The sequence below is a fragment of the Sminthopsis crassicaudata genome, chromosome 1 (genome assembly GCF_048593235.1).
Source record: "Sminthopsis crassicaudata isolate SCR6 chromosome 1, ASM4859323v1, whole genome shotgun sequence".
In the NCBI taxonomy this organism is placed as follows: Eukaryota; Metazoa; Chordata; class Mammalia; order Dasyuromorphia; family Dasyuridae; genus Sminthopsis; species Sminthopsis crassicaudata.
Window position 1 is genome coordinate 163,662,949 of NC_133617.1, and position 14,403 is coordinate 163,677,351.

General features: G+C 32.6%; 1 protein-coding gene across 1 annotated transcript in view; it reads left to right on the forward strand.

Moving 5' to 3' along the window:
• The first annotated feature begins 721 nt into the window (after positions 1-721).
• Positions 722-14,403, forward strand: part of LOC141544520 (testis expressed protein 56-like) — a 31,316-nt gene continuing 17,634 nt past the window's right edge. The window contains exons 1-2 of the mRNA XM_074270802.1: positions 722-1,285; positions 6,077-6,266. Coding sequence (XP_074126903.1) covers positions 1,093-1,285; positions 6,077-6,266 — 383 coding nt within the window. The 5' untranslated portion in view covers positions 722-1,092. The remainder of the gene's footprint in view (positions 1,286-6,076; positions 6,267-14,403) is intronic.

A 14,403-nucleotide genomic window follows, 5' to 3' on the forward strand; every position in this document is an offset into this window, starting at 1 on the left:
ATGGATAGGAGTTTTCCTATTTATGTGGCAGATTAAGTGAAAACACACTTCTTGAATGTATATCTATGAAGGAAGAAACCAATACCTATTTAATATTACACTCATATTTTATTAAGATGGTTTTAGAAATATTGTTTGTTTGCTAGTTGCAAGGATGGGAGAGTAGAGGGAGATAGCAGGGGACAGAGGGGCAGAACATTTGCTATTAAAAACATGAAATTAGATTTCCTTATATAGATGTCCACTATATAGACTGAACCATTTGTTTATGTTTGCCTCTATAGGCATATTAGGATTAAAAAAAAAGTCTATGTGCTTATTAGAACACGTGGTTTTCTTCATAGTAAATATCCTCCCACTTGATCCTCATTTCATCCCACCACCTACTTTCAGTTCATGAACTATAATTAACCAAACTACTAAAACAAATTTATAGTCAGAGAAATTGAGTCTTAGAGAAGTAGAGTGATTTGTCAAAAACCACAATTATCTATTTCTACTGGCAAAGGTAATTTAGATTATTTTTTAAAATAATTTTTTAGTATTGATTTAGACAAGAGAACAAGAAGCAATTTTCTTTGTTTCTTACCTGTATTAATCTGGTCATTTCTTCAACTTGTAATGATCCACTTTCCTCAGGCCTATTAGAGGATAGTGCTGATGTAACAATGGTTCCCTAGGGACTCTGGTAGGTCTTTGGAGTTTTAATTATTTACACTGTAGTGTACAAGGTATTTTCTGAGGGATAGCAAAGAAAACCAGTGTGTTAGTTCTTTGTACTCTGTTCCTTAGGAAAGTATACAGGTTGGCGTTTCCTTTCTCTGTCCAGAGTCATGGAGAGTTTTTGAGAATCTTATTTAGAATGCCTGGCTTTCTCCGGCCCTTGAAGAAATAGCTTGAGAACTCAGAATTCTGATGCCCTGTCCCGGACATTTATGACTCGCAGAATGTTCATTATCCATGGAGAATAAGAAAATAAAAGGAAAAGGTTCCTGTGCTGTCTCTTTTTAAGAGGAAAAGATCAGGGAAGGAAGGATTCAATTTCATCAGGAAAGATTCAAATTCTTCTATCCCTGTATCTAAATTATCATTATGTCAATGCCACTGGACATCCGAGGTTCCCTGAAATTGCCACCCTTGGCTTTGTATCAGAAGGGGGAACGCTTTCACAAAACTGAAGATATCTCTAGCACCTTTGACAAGCTCTACAAACTTCACTGGATCCTCCCTGATCCTCTGAGGGACTTGCTGTGCACCTTCGTTAGTGAGGAGGATGTTCGAGAAAGTACGTAGGCTTAGGCTGGATCACGGATTTTTGTGTGTGAACATTCCTTCCTTCCTTTGCATGGTCTAGGCAACTCTTGACACTTACGGAATTCTGTCAGTGTAACCTATGCCATTGTTGTAGACTTATGTTCTTGGAACTTTGTGGGCAAGTTGGATTTGTGAGCTTGCCTGTTCATAATTTCCTAAAGGAATTTTTTTGCCTTCAATTTAATATAGCTCAACAAGTACCAATTAAGCTTGTGTCCTCCTTTGTGTCCTAGGAGCTAAGTCAGCAAAAACAAAAACAGTGTAGCCTGTGCTTCCAAGTTTTTACATTATACTGAAAGGAAACCACGAATATAAATACATGTAACATAAATAAAGTAGTTGGGAGCTGGAGGTCATTAACTGGGGAAATCAGGAAAAGCCTCTTCTTAGAAGAATTTTTAGAATTTTGAAAAGAGGCTAAGACCAGGAGGAGGAGCAGAGGAGGAGGGATTGCATCCCAGGTATGGAGGGCAAACCTAGGTGAAGACACTAATGTAGAAAAGTGAAATTATCACGAATAGGATGCAACTGCAAGTCAGTTTGTCAGGAAATCTAGAAGAGAATAAATTTTGGAAGCAGGGAGTAATATGCATTCAGCATGAAAATATAGATTGAAACCAGATTTTTTTTTCCTGAGGCAATTGGAGTTAAGTGACTTGTCCAGGCCACACAGCTAGCAAATGTTCAGTGACTGAGGTCAAATTTGAACTCAGATCTTCCTGAATTCAGGGGCTGGTGCTCCTACTAGCTGCCCCCTTGAAACCAGATTTTGAAGAGCTATTTAAATAGGTTTGTATTTGCAAGGCAAATTCTTTAAAATAACAGTATATAAATAGCTAACATTTATACACTGGTTTAAGATTGCAATATGCTAGACATGTCATCTCATTGACTACTCATGTGATGTCTTTTTGACTGTAGCAAGTGCTTTTAATACACATTAAAAATTTCTATGTGCCTATAATAAAGTTTAGTTAGAAAAACTTCTTGAGGCATTCCTTAGCATCTAATTTTTTTTTTAAAGCTAAGGACACAGACCTAGAATTCCTTTCCTACTTTACAAATATTTTATGTTGGGCTAAATATTGTGGTCCAATTAAATAAACAATGTATACTCTTAGGATTTAGTTTTAGCATATGTAATTGGTTTGTATACTTTTAAATATGTCTCAACAATTAGAAAGAACTGTGAAAAAAAAAGTAATTATCAGATAGCAGAGATGAGTTCTTCCTCATTGCAGGTCGTAAAGCAAACAAAGGTTGAATGACCACTTGTCAGTTAGGAGAAGATTCATATCCAACTCTAGAGTAAACTAGATGGTCTCTATGATCTCTTCCAATTCTGAGATTTACTGTGAGTATATATAAGATTTCTGGGTTTCTGGCTATCAGATTGTTTTTTAGCTGGACTTTAGAAGATATTTATGAACAAAAATGATATTTTGACCTATTCTGCTCTGCAACTGACATGGATTGATCTTGAAAAAATATCTCAGTGTCCCTAGTCATGAGCCTCTTAGAGACAACTTGTACATATGTCCATGTGTGAATGTAAAGTAACTTGGGCTTCTCAAATATGGATATGATGACAGTCTGGATACATTGAGAAATGTTAAGGAATTCCCTGAATTGTCTTTTTGAATTGCTATATTTTCCAGAAACACCCTGATCCTGAGTATGCAGAAGATCCTGAATGAAGGACAAAGCTCTTCCTGAGCTGACATAATTTGTTGTTTGCCTCCCAGGGTGGATTCCCTGTGTGAATTTGGGAGTCAAGACAGGCCCCAGGCAGTCTGTGCTAGGCTGGAAATGCTTGTGCAGTTGGGACCTTGTAGATAAGCAGACCATCATATTTTCAAGGTCTAGCAGTTCCCAAGAGAAAAGAATACCTCTTTTACCATTGCCTTGCTTCTCCTCTTGGGGGGGAGTTTTATCTTTTTTCTCACTTTTGTTGCCCTCTTTCCCTTTTCATGCTACCCACTTTTAGGTGGTGATTTGTGTTTTCTCCTTCCTTTATTGTACACTTATAAATATGCAAACTTCTATGGATTGTGAACTCTTTAGGTTCCACATACATATTCATTCCTTTTGTACTAAACCTAGTTTTCATGTAAGTTTCATGAAGTTGTGATTGCCTATTGACACATAGCATTGTGAAACGAATGGTGAACTAACTTGTCAGGAGCCTAGAATTAAAATCCTAAACCAGATGATTTCTAACTGTATTGTCATGGGCATGTCACTGAGCATCAGTCTACTTCTTTTGAAAACCAGAATACATGTGATATGTGATAATTTTTATTATTATTGTATTTTGTATTATTTGTATATTGTATTATATATCACTAATATTAGTGATAAACTTGTGAATTTGAAAGTGTAATATATGTGTGTTTATGATTGTTAATACATTTTAATTTTATATTAATGGGTCTGTGAGTTCACTAATGTATATTTTCTCTCCATACCCAATCATCTTATGTGATTCTTGTTATACTTGCCCAGAGATCCTCAGGAAGATCTAATTAATTTTTCAGAGGGCTTCCTCTAGGTCTGTTTATATTTTGTGAGTGCCAAAATAGCACTCAGACTGTTATTATCTTTCTGTAATGTTATACATTGCTGGAAATATATTGCACCTTAGTTGTGTCCACCATGCATCTATCTTTCCAGTTACTACTGACTTCTTTGCAACTTTGAATCAGGGAAAACTGAGGTATTCCAAATTTATAACTAGATAACATCCCTGGAAGAACATTTGACTTACAAAGATGAACTTTCAGAAGAAATGGTAAAAGCACAGTGTAATTCCCCAAATTCAGTTCCATCTATTCTTTTCCTATTTTACTAAAGTCCTGAGTCATTATTCCACTATAATGTCTATATGAAAATATGTGTACTGAAGTTTTTGATCCAGGTCAAATTAAATGGCGTAGTCTAAATAATAGACAATTTCCATCCATTTAGTTTTTTCTGTGCAGATTGTTTATTAATCAATCTTTTAAATAATTATGGATCTACACTCATTTCAAGGATATAGCGAAAATATAAGAAAAAATATGTAAATTATGTTTTTATTATGGACTACAGCTTTTTTTTTTCAAATAATTGATTGAAAAATGAAGAGAAGTAAAAGGTCCTAATTGATTTATTATTTGTTGATTACAAAAAAGCATTTAACTTGGTAGAAAAATTCAATTAGGAATGTTTCATGCATATGTTAAGATCACACAAGACTCCTTGTTAAATAAAACCAGGGAATCCTCTCATGTTATTGTAACTCTTTGATTATCAATGTTGATATTAATATGATGAGCATGAGACAGAGAGGTAAATGCTCACCAAAGGTGTTTATCTCTGTTACTGAATATCCTTTATTCTAGAGCCAATACATTTACAATAATCACATGGCAACATGCCACCAGTCTGAGAAACTTTTCAGTATTAGTTATGATCTCTCCCTGTTTGCATGACTGCAACTCTTCAATGAGATTCATGATTTTTAAAATTATTTTATAATTGTTACAATTATCAAAAAATGCAAAGCATATAGTAATAGAAAAATAATCTCATGTCAACTTGCCACTAATTTAAGAAACATTTGAATATTATTTAGCAAAACTGTGCCAATTATTGCTTCATACTTATTTCATCGATCCATTTGTCAAATAAAAATATTACTGCTATGCTCTGTATTTTTGGGAAAAGAGGACCAGAAATAATTTTTTAATTAATTTGTTGTTATTCTAAGTTCAACATTGATCAATTTGAGAGATATCCCAACTGATAGTTTTCTCATCCCTTTGGGCATATTTCTCCAATAATAACATTTTTTAAAAGAGAAACATTTATAGGAATCATGAACAAATATAATTTCACAATATGATAAAACATAGTTACCCAACTAAGAGTAAGACAAAAGTTAATATTTTGCTTTTTTATCAGAACTAATAGTGACTTGAAAGAATGGAGAGATTTTTTTTATTCCTCTCATCTTAATACTTTTAGGAAAAAGTAAAGGAAATGAAAAATCTTAGAGGAAAGCTGTTTCCATCTAAGTTTGGTTCCAATCCTTAGATCATTTTTCTAAATTTTTAGTTTTATTCTTTTTTTTTTTAAACGTAGTTTTCTAAATGAAAAGCATTTTGGCTTAACATAAAAGGAGAAGGGATTTCAGTAGTGAGTGGATATTGTTTCTTAGGAAATTTGATTAAGTACCAATCAAGTTTCCTTTCTTGAGGTGATATTGGGAAGAACTCTAAACTAGAGAAGTATTTATTAATATTTTTAGTTGAACTAAAATTTGAATGTACTTCCACACTTTCAAAAGTATTTTTTGACTATCAGCTACTTGAAAAGTACCATGCTTTTCAAGTACTAAATTACTAAGTCAAGTATCAAATGGCTCAATAATTCTTGTTGAATAAATGAACTGATTAACAATTAATTATTTAATAGCACAAACATTATTGCTTATCAATATTTTCATGGTTAATAAGTGGCCTATGCATTTTGCTTCTTAGTAGGCTTAATGTTAGAATTAGTAGAATGCTAGAATTAGTAGAATTAGAATTAGTAGCATGTTAGCTTCTTGAGGGCAGGTACTGTTCCATTTTGTACCCCAACAATTAATATTATCTTGTAGGAATATTGATAATAGAAGACTATCATTAAAAGTAGGAGATTGATAAATGTTTGCTAAATTGAATTGATAAAATGATACTGTAAGAAGAAATAATACTTTTTTTATTCCCAAGTATAGATCATGAATACCCTAAAGTTGAAAAGGTTTTGAAAGTTAAGAAGCTGCCAAGTGAGATTTATATATCAAAAGAACCAAATCCAGCATCCAGGAAAAGAACCATGTCCAGCATAAAGTATGAAGGAAGTAGAAAATTCAGCTTTCAGGAGAAAAGACTTAAGGGGATTTTAATGTCAGCTATAATTGTAAGGTATAGCTTGCCTCATTTTTCATTTTTTTTGCCTGTATCTGTGATTTCTTTGATGTAAGGAACTCCTAAGTGAAGAAATTCCTACCAATGCAGGTCAGCATCTGACCAGCAATTTACAGAGAATTGACTAGAACACCAAGAAGTTAAGTGGCTTGCCTACCATCACACAGCCAGGCTGTGTCAGAAACCATATCTGCCTGAAACCCTTAGTTTAGCATACTCTCTAGTCACCACACCATATTACCTCAAACTGTTTTCATTACTAAAATGCTATTTAGAGATAAACAGGAGATGCAAAATTCCCTGTGTATCCCAACTCCAAATAGCTCAACTGGACCTCAGTGGGACACATATAACAACCATGATGACAATCATTGTCTCCATTGCTTAAATGGTATTCCCGTCTAATATCCCCTTCTTTAAATCCAGCTTTATAGGTATTTCTTCTGATGTAAGGCATTTCTTGATTTCTTTATTGCTATCTCTCTGCCTCTTCCACTTATTGAATATGTCTTTGTACATACTTCATTTTTATTTATCTCTGTCCACGTTATTTTCTCTAACAGATTATAAGCTTCTTGAGGGCAGAGATAGCTCTTTCTATCCCCAGCATCTAGCACATAGTAAGAACTTAATAAATATTTGTTGAACTACATTGAACTACATTAAACTACTACATTGCTTAAAAGCAAGTGGGAACTATGAGAGACCATGTGGTATACTAGAGAGAACACCAGACTTAACGTCAGGAAGCAACTAGGTAGCATTTGAATAGAGCTTTCTTTGGCTCTGGAGTCAGGAAGACCCAAGTTCAAGTCCAATCTCAACATTCACTAACAATATGACCCTACTCTGTGTGACATAAGTTTACTTGACTCTAAAAATGGGGATAATAATAGCACCTGCTTCACAGAGGAGTTGTGAAGACCAAGAGAAATAATATTTGTAAAGTGCTTAGTGGAACTTAACAAATGCTTGTTTCCTTCTCCTGTCTTCACCCCTTCCCCCTTTCCTTCAGGAAACTTGGTTCTCATATTTATTTGATTATGGGTGAGTCACTTAATGACTTTGGATATTGAGAACAATATCAATGCTCCTACCACATAAACTACTATATAACAAGTAACTTTCTGTATAATAACAATATTACCTACTTCCAAGAGTTGTTGTGAAGAAAGTGTTTCATAAATCTTAGAAGTACTAGATAAATATGAATTACTAAAGTATTATCAATGTGTTTTATTCCTGTGTACTGTTATAGTTTTTTATTAAAAGGTATATAACTCATCATATTTGGTATTGCTCATTGAATAGATAACATATTTAAGATACACCAATGTATATTGATATTATTGAAGTTAACATGACATTTTTCCACATTTTGATTTTGTAAAACATATATGACAAAAGATGAATTCAACAATAGGGAGGAGACTTTGAAATGGCATAGTAGCATCTTCTTAATGCAGCTCCAACTTATCTTTAATTTGTGGCAATTTGTATGCAATAACAAGGACAAAATTACAGAATTTTCAAATTCAAGGGATGTCCGAGTCATAGATTACAAGCAGAATCTGAGTTGGAAAGGGTCATCAGTGGCTATCTGGTTTATGTCATACTTGAAAGAAATCTTCACTGGCATATAAAGGAAAAATAAATATATTGTGCTGTGACAATTATGGAAAGGGTATCTCTCTTAGTTATTGCTGGCAAAATTCTTGCCAGAGTCTTCCTTAATACGTAGTTCCTTCACCTGGAAGATGGACCTCTATCTGAGAGCCATTTGGCTTCAGAAAAGACCAAGGAACAGCTGGTATATTGTTTACTGACATACAACTCCAGGAGAAATGCCAGGAATAGAACAGAAGTCTGTTTGATAATGTTTGTCAATTTGACCAAGGGCATTGATACTCTCAGCTTGTGAGGAATTATAGGAAATTGTGTCAAAATATGGTTTGCCCACAGTTCATCAATTTTTTATATGTCATTTCATGATGGCTTAGGCTCTGGATAATTGATGATACTCTTGCATTTTTTCAATCACTAATGGAGTAAGGTAAGGTTGTGTGCTTGCTCCATGCTTTCCATTATTTATTTGTTTATTTTCTTCCATTTGGGATTTTATTTTTGTTAATTAAATAGTTTTTTATTTCCTCTCAAGATACATGTCAATACAATTTTTAGCCTTCATTTTTACAAGATTTTGAGTTCTAAATTGTTCTCCCCTTCTCCCTTTCCTTCCCTGGTCTGAAGATAGTAGGCAGTTTGGCATTCAATATAAGACATATTTCCATATTAGTCACAGTTGGGAAAAAAGAAGCAGGACAAAAGTCAGGGGAGGGGGGAAAGATTATGAGAAAAAATAAGATAAGTGAAAAAATATGCTTCATTCTGCTTTCAAAGTCCACCAGTTCTTTAACTGACTATGCATAGCATTTTTCTTTTGTGAATCCTTTGTACTTGTCTTGGATCATTATGTTATTGTGAGAAGAGCTGAGTTATTCATAGTCAATAATCACATAATGTTTCTGATGCTGTGTACATGTTTTCTTGGTTCTGATCATTTCACTTTGCATCAGTTCATACAAGTCTTTACAGGTCTTTCTGAAATTTACTTGTTCATTTTTTCTTATTGCACAAAAGTATTGTATATATATATTCAGTAATATATTGAATAATATCATGATAATAGGCATCCTTGCTTCATCCCTGATCTTACTTGAAAGGCTTTTAATTTACTTACATTACAGATAATACTTGGTGATAGTTTTAGATAGATATTGATTGTTATTTTAAAGAATATTCCCTTATTCCTATGGTCACTAGTGTTTTAAAAAGAAATGGGTGCTGTATTTTGTCAAAAGTTTTTTCAACATCTATTGAGATAAGCATATGATTCCTTTGTTTTGTTATTCATATGGTCAGTTATATTAACAGTTTTCCTAATATTGAGCCAACCTGCATTCCTGGTATAAATTCTACTTGGTCATAGTGTATAATCCTTTTGGTATATTGCTATAATTGCCTAGCTAGTATTTTCTTTAAAATTTTTTGCATCAGTATTCCTTAGGGAAATTGGTAAATCATTTTCTTCCTCTGTTTTGGTGCTTCCTGATTTAGATATCAACACCATTTTCTTGTCATAAAAGGAGTTTGGTAGGGCTTCTTTCATCCATTTTTCTAAATAGTTTATATAGTATTGGAATTAATTGTTCTTTAAATGTTTGGTAGAATACACTTGTGAACTCAGCTAGCTCTGGGGATTTTTCCCTAGCTAATTCATTAATGGCTTGTTCAACTTCTTTTTCTAAGTTGGACTACTTAGGGTTTCTATTTGCTGATCTATTAACCTAGGTAATGTATATTTTCATAAGTATTCATTTATTTTGCTTAGATTGTCAGATTTATTGGCATACAATTGAACAAAATATTTCCTAATAATTGCTTCAATTTCTTCTTTATTAGTGGTTATTTCACTTTTTTCATTTTTGATGTTAGATATTTAATTTTCTTCTTAATTTCTTTCTTTTTAAAAATATATTAATCAATGGCTTATCTATCTTCTAGGTTTTTAATAAAATTAGTTCCTAGATTAATATACAAACTCAATAATTTTTCTTGGTTTGTTTTTGATTTTACCTTTCAACCTTATTAATTTCACCTCTGATTTTCAGGATTTCTAATTTGATGCTCAACTAGGGATTTTAAATTTGTATCTTTTTAAGTTTTTTTCTTAATTGCATTAATTGATTTATTCTTTTTTTCCATTTAGTTAATTTTAAAATTTAGAGAAATAAATTTTCTCATAAGTACTACTCTGGCTGCAACCCATAAAATTTGGCATATTGTCTCATTGTTATCATTCTCTTTAATGAAATTGTTTTGTGATTTGTTCTTTGATAGGCTTATTTAGGAGATTATTTAGTTTTCAATTAATTTTTAAACTATCTTTACTACCTTTTGCTGAATATAATTTTTATTGCATTATGATCCAAAAAGAATACAATTAATATTTCTGACTTTCTACATTTGATTTTTGAGGTTTTTATGCCCTATTACATAGTCTATTTTTTGTGAAGATGCCATATGCTGCTGAGAGAAAGGTATAATTCTTTGTTTCCATTCATTTGGATACTATAATACTTGGGGCATATATGTATGATATTGATATTGCTTCATTGTCTATAGTCCCTTTTTTTTTTTTTAGCATGATATAGTTTTCTTATCTTTTAATTAGGTCTCTTCTTGTTTGCTTTGTCTAAGAATAAGATTGCTATACCTGCTTTTTTTTTTTTTTTAACGTCAGCTGACGTTCCAGTCTCTTAACTTTATTTTATGTGTGTCTCTCTGCTTCCAGTATATTTTTTATAAACAAGATATTCTAGAATTCTGATTTTTGATCCATTTAATTAGACAACTTCTGTTTTATGGGAGAATTCATTAAATTTACATTCACAGTTATGATTACTACCTCTGTATTTTCCTCCATCCTCCTGTTTATCCTCTTTCTCTTTTACCTTTTGCCTCTCTACTAGTGTTTTGCTTCTATCACATTTCTTGAGCTACCTTTTTTTTTTTTTTATCAATTTCTCCTTCAACATACCTACTTCTCATTTTTCTACATCCTCATTTCTCGCTCCCTCTCTTTCTCAACTTTTTTCTTTCTTTGAAAGTTAAGCTCTGCTTCCTAGGTAAAATGAGTACTGTCTCAGGTTGATTGCTTTCTAGTTTACCAGTGGAGATAAGGACTACTCTCTATCCTTACAAAAATGTGTATCCAGAATTTAGCACAGCATTTCATAAGGAATTTTTTATATTTTCAGTTCTCCAGTCTTGGATATTATGCTTCTCTGATCATAATCCAAGTTGACATTAACTCTTTTGATTACCATGTTGCTCTGTTAACTCACAGAGAAATTATAGTTCACTAATGTTCTTGCATATTATTTGTTGTTCATTTTCAAAGAGAAACAATGACATCGCAGGGTGAAATTTCAAAAGTTTTTGGATATTTTTCAGCTGAACATGTCTCTTGCTGTACCACTCCCATCTTGTAATTGTGAAATGAATTATTTGAACCGTAAGATTTTACATTCATCTTTATTAGCTTTTATTTTATATCTGACTCAAAGTTCTAACCTTTTAAGATCTTTTTATTTTATTTTTAATTTTTAAATTTTAATTAGTTTATTTTTTGCTGAGGCAATTGGGGTTAAATGACTTGCCCAGGGTCATACAGCTAGGAAGTGTTAGGTGTTTGAGATCAAATTTGAACTCAGGTCCTCCTGACTTCAGGTCTGGTGCTCTATCCACTGTGCCACTAAGCGGCCCCTCTTTTAGGATCATTTTGAGCAAAGGAAGGAAGTGTGGTTAAGGTGCCACTCTTATTTCACTTCAGAGAAATTGTATGTAACAATCATTTCTTCATATGATGTTTTAGTCACAGAAGAATGACTAAGTTGTTTCCATATACATAGGAAAAAATGGAAATAAACTGAAAGACTAGGAGTTTATCAAATGCTTAATTCCTTGAGAATAAGGGGTTTTATATTTGACAGGGATATGTGACTATTTGAAAGTTAAGGAAGATTAATGTCAGGAGGGAGATGAGTGCCTGATCTCACCCATGCTCTCATCAATGTAGGACTTCTATCAGTTCAGATTGTAACTCATGAGTGCTTTTTTTCTTATTCTGTTCTTGTCCATCTTTCCATAAATCTTCCATGGAGAATTTTAGGTACTTAACTGTAGTCTATTTACAATGGTAACAAGTCTTTCCATTGTCCTTTGAGTCATCTACAATTTTTATTCTTTTAATAACATGGTATTTTGGAATTCATCATTGCAGGGATAATGCTGATGTTTAAAAGTCATTGGTTAGGGTTTTTTGTTTTTGTTTTGTGGCAGTGAGCAGCCTGGAATCATTGAAAAATGTTCCATTATTTACCAAATTCTTTCTAACCTGTTCCTATGTTCATTTCTGGTCCCAGCTTGTAATTCTGCACATCATCTATCCTCAAGATAAATGTACTAAAGGCCTACTTCAGTGGGTTATCTATCTAACTGTATGCCATAATGTGTGTCCTATGGATTCTTCATCCTCTTGTTTTCATGTGTGTGACTTGCTCTTTCAATTTTATATTGCATGACTATGATTCTTATAGAGGCGGACCAACAGTGTTCTGAGACTAATACATTCAACACAGTGTAATCCAAGAAAAGGAATATGGAAGGACCTTACCCTATGTATGGAAGCTCTTTTCCAATTGAACTTGGAGCAAGACATCCTTTGTTTCAAAATTCATATAATTTTAATAAGTATCTGTCTCCTTCATTTTACTTCCTTTGATGTTAAAGTTCAAAGGGTCATTGAATAGAGTTGTTTCTATTTTTTTTCCTTCTGTTAAGCAAGATAAAGTATTATCTTAACATATGTACACAGAAGACATCTTGGTAGAAGAGAATTTTCAAATATATATTTTGCTCTGCTGAGTCACCGGTTTTTTGTTTTTGGAATTAACAAATATGGTAAGATTCAGCATTATTTATATTTCTCAGTTAATCGTGACTAAAGATATAACCTGCTATAGAAAATAACTTATGAAAGACATTGACAAAAAATATCATGTTAAAAACTATAAACATTATATACTTGAAAAATTTTCTCTAGCTCTTAACTATCTTTTAACTACAATAACTAGGTAAAAAGAAAAAGAGAACATTATTGGTACTGGAGAAAAATTAGAAGATGTCCTCAGTACAAGCAGGGCCAAAGCAAAAAGATATAGTCCCTCTTCAGTACAATTTGACTTGTTAAATAAGAAAAGAGAGGGGCAGCTAGATGGCGCAGTGGATAGAGCACCAGCCTTGAATTCAGGAAGAGGGGAGTTCAAATCTGGTCTCAGACACTTAACACTTTCTAGCTGTGTGACCCTGGGCAAGTCACTTAACCCCAGCCTCAAAAAAAAAAAAAAAAAAAAAAAAAAAAAAAAAAAAACATAAGAAAAGAGAATGAGAGTAAAGGGACAAAATGACATAGAAAAGACAGATTATCCCCATTTGCTAAGGAAATAATTTCCCTACTGAATCTCAAGAATGAAGAAATTGGATGTGATTAGTATCTTGAATAATATAGAAATACAAAATAAATCCACAAAATCACCATATTTTGATAATATTAACAAAACCAGAAGGAAATACAAGAAAAATTAAAATGACTACTAAGTGGATAAAATAGTTGAAAACTCACCCACCAAAATCTATTTTGTTGTTTAGTAATTTTTTCAGTTGTGTCTGACTCTTTACGACTCCGTTTAGGGTTTTCTTGAAAGATATACTACAGTGGTTTGCCATTTCCTTCTCTAGCTCACTTTATACATGAAGAAATAGGCAAACAAATAAGATTAAGTGATTTGCTGAGGGTCTCACAGCTAGTAAGTGTCTGAAGCTAGATTTGAACTGATGAACATGAGTCTTCCTGACTTCAGGTCCACTGCTCCACCCATGCACCATTTAGTTGTCCCACCAAAGAGACATCTAGAATTTATATAAATATGATTACAATAATACTTCATGAAAATATTTTAAGAGCTATTGAGTACTACATGCACCCTATCAATACATATATTATCTAAATTAATTTATGGGTTCAATTCATTCCAATCAAACTACTAAAAGGACACTATATAACTGGACAAAAAATTAGTAAAATGGTCTTGAATCTCAAAAGAAATGATGACAAAAATAGAAATTAAAAGACATATCTCTCAAAGAAAATGATGACAAAATAGAAATTAAAAGACATATCATTAGCAGAATTCTAATCATAAAATAGTAAGCAGGAAACTATTTGATACTGACTAAAAAAATAAAAAAGTAGATTATCAGAACAGATTAAAAAAGCAAAAACCAGTAGTAATTAAAAACAATAATCCAATGTTGGATAAATTTAGAAAAATAATCCCAGTGCATGAAATTTACTACCTGTTTGCTAGAATTGCTGGGAAACAGGGAAGCAGTTTAGACTTTTAGTTCAGCATAGTATATAATACAATAATCTCATAGTCAATCTGAAAAGATAATAGCATTAAAATGGAGAAAAACATAAGGAGACAGCTTGTATAACTATGATGAGGAA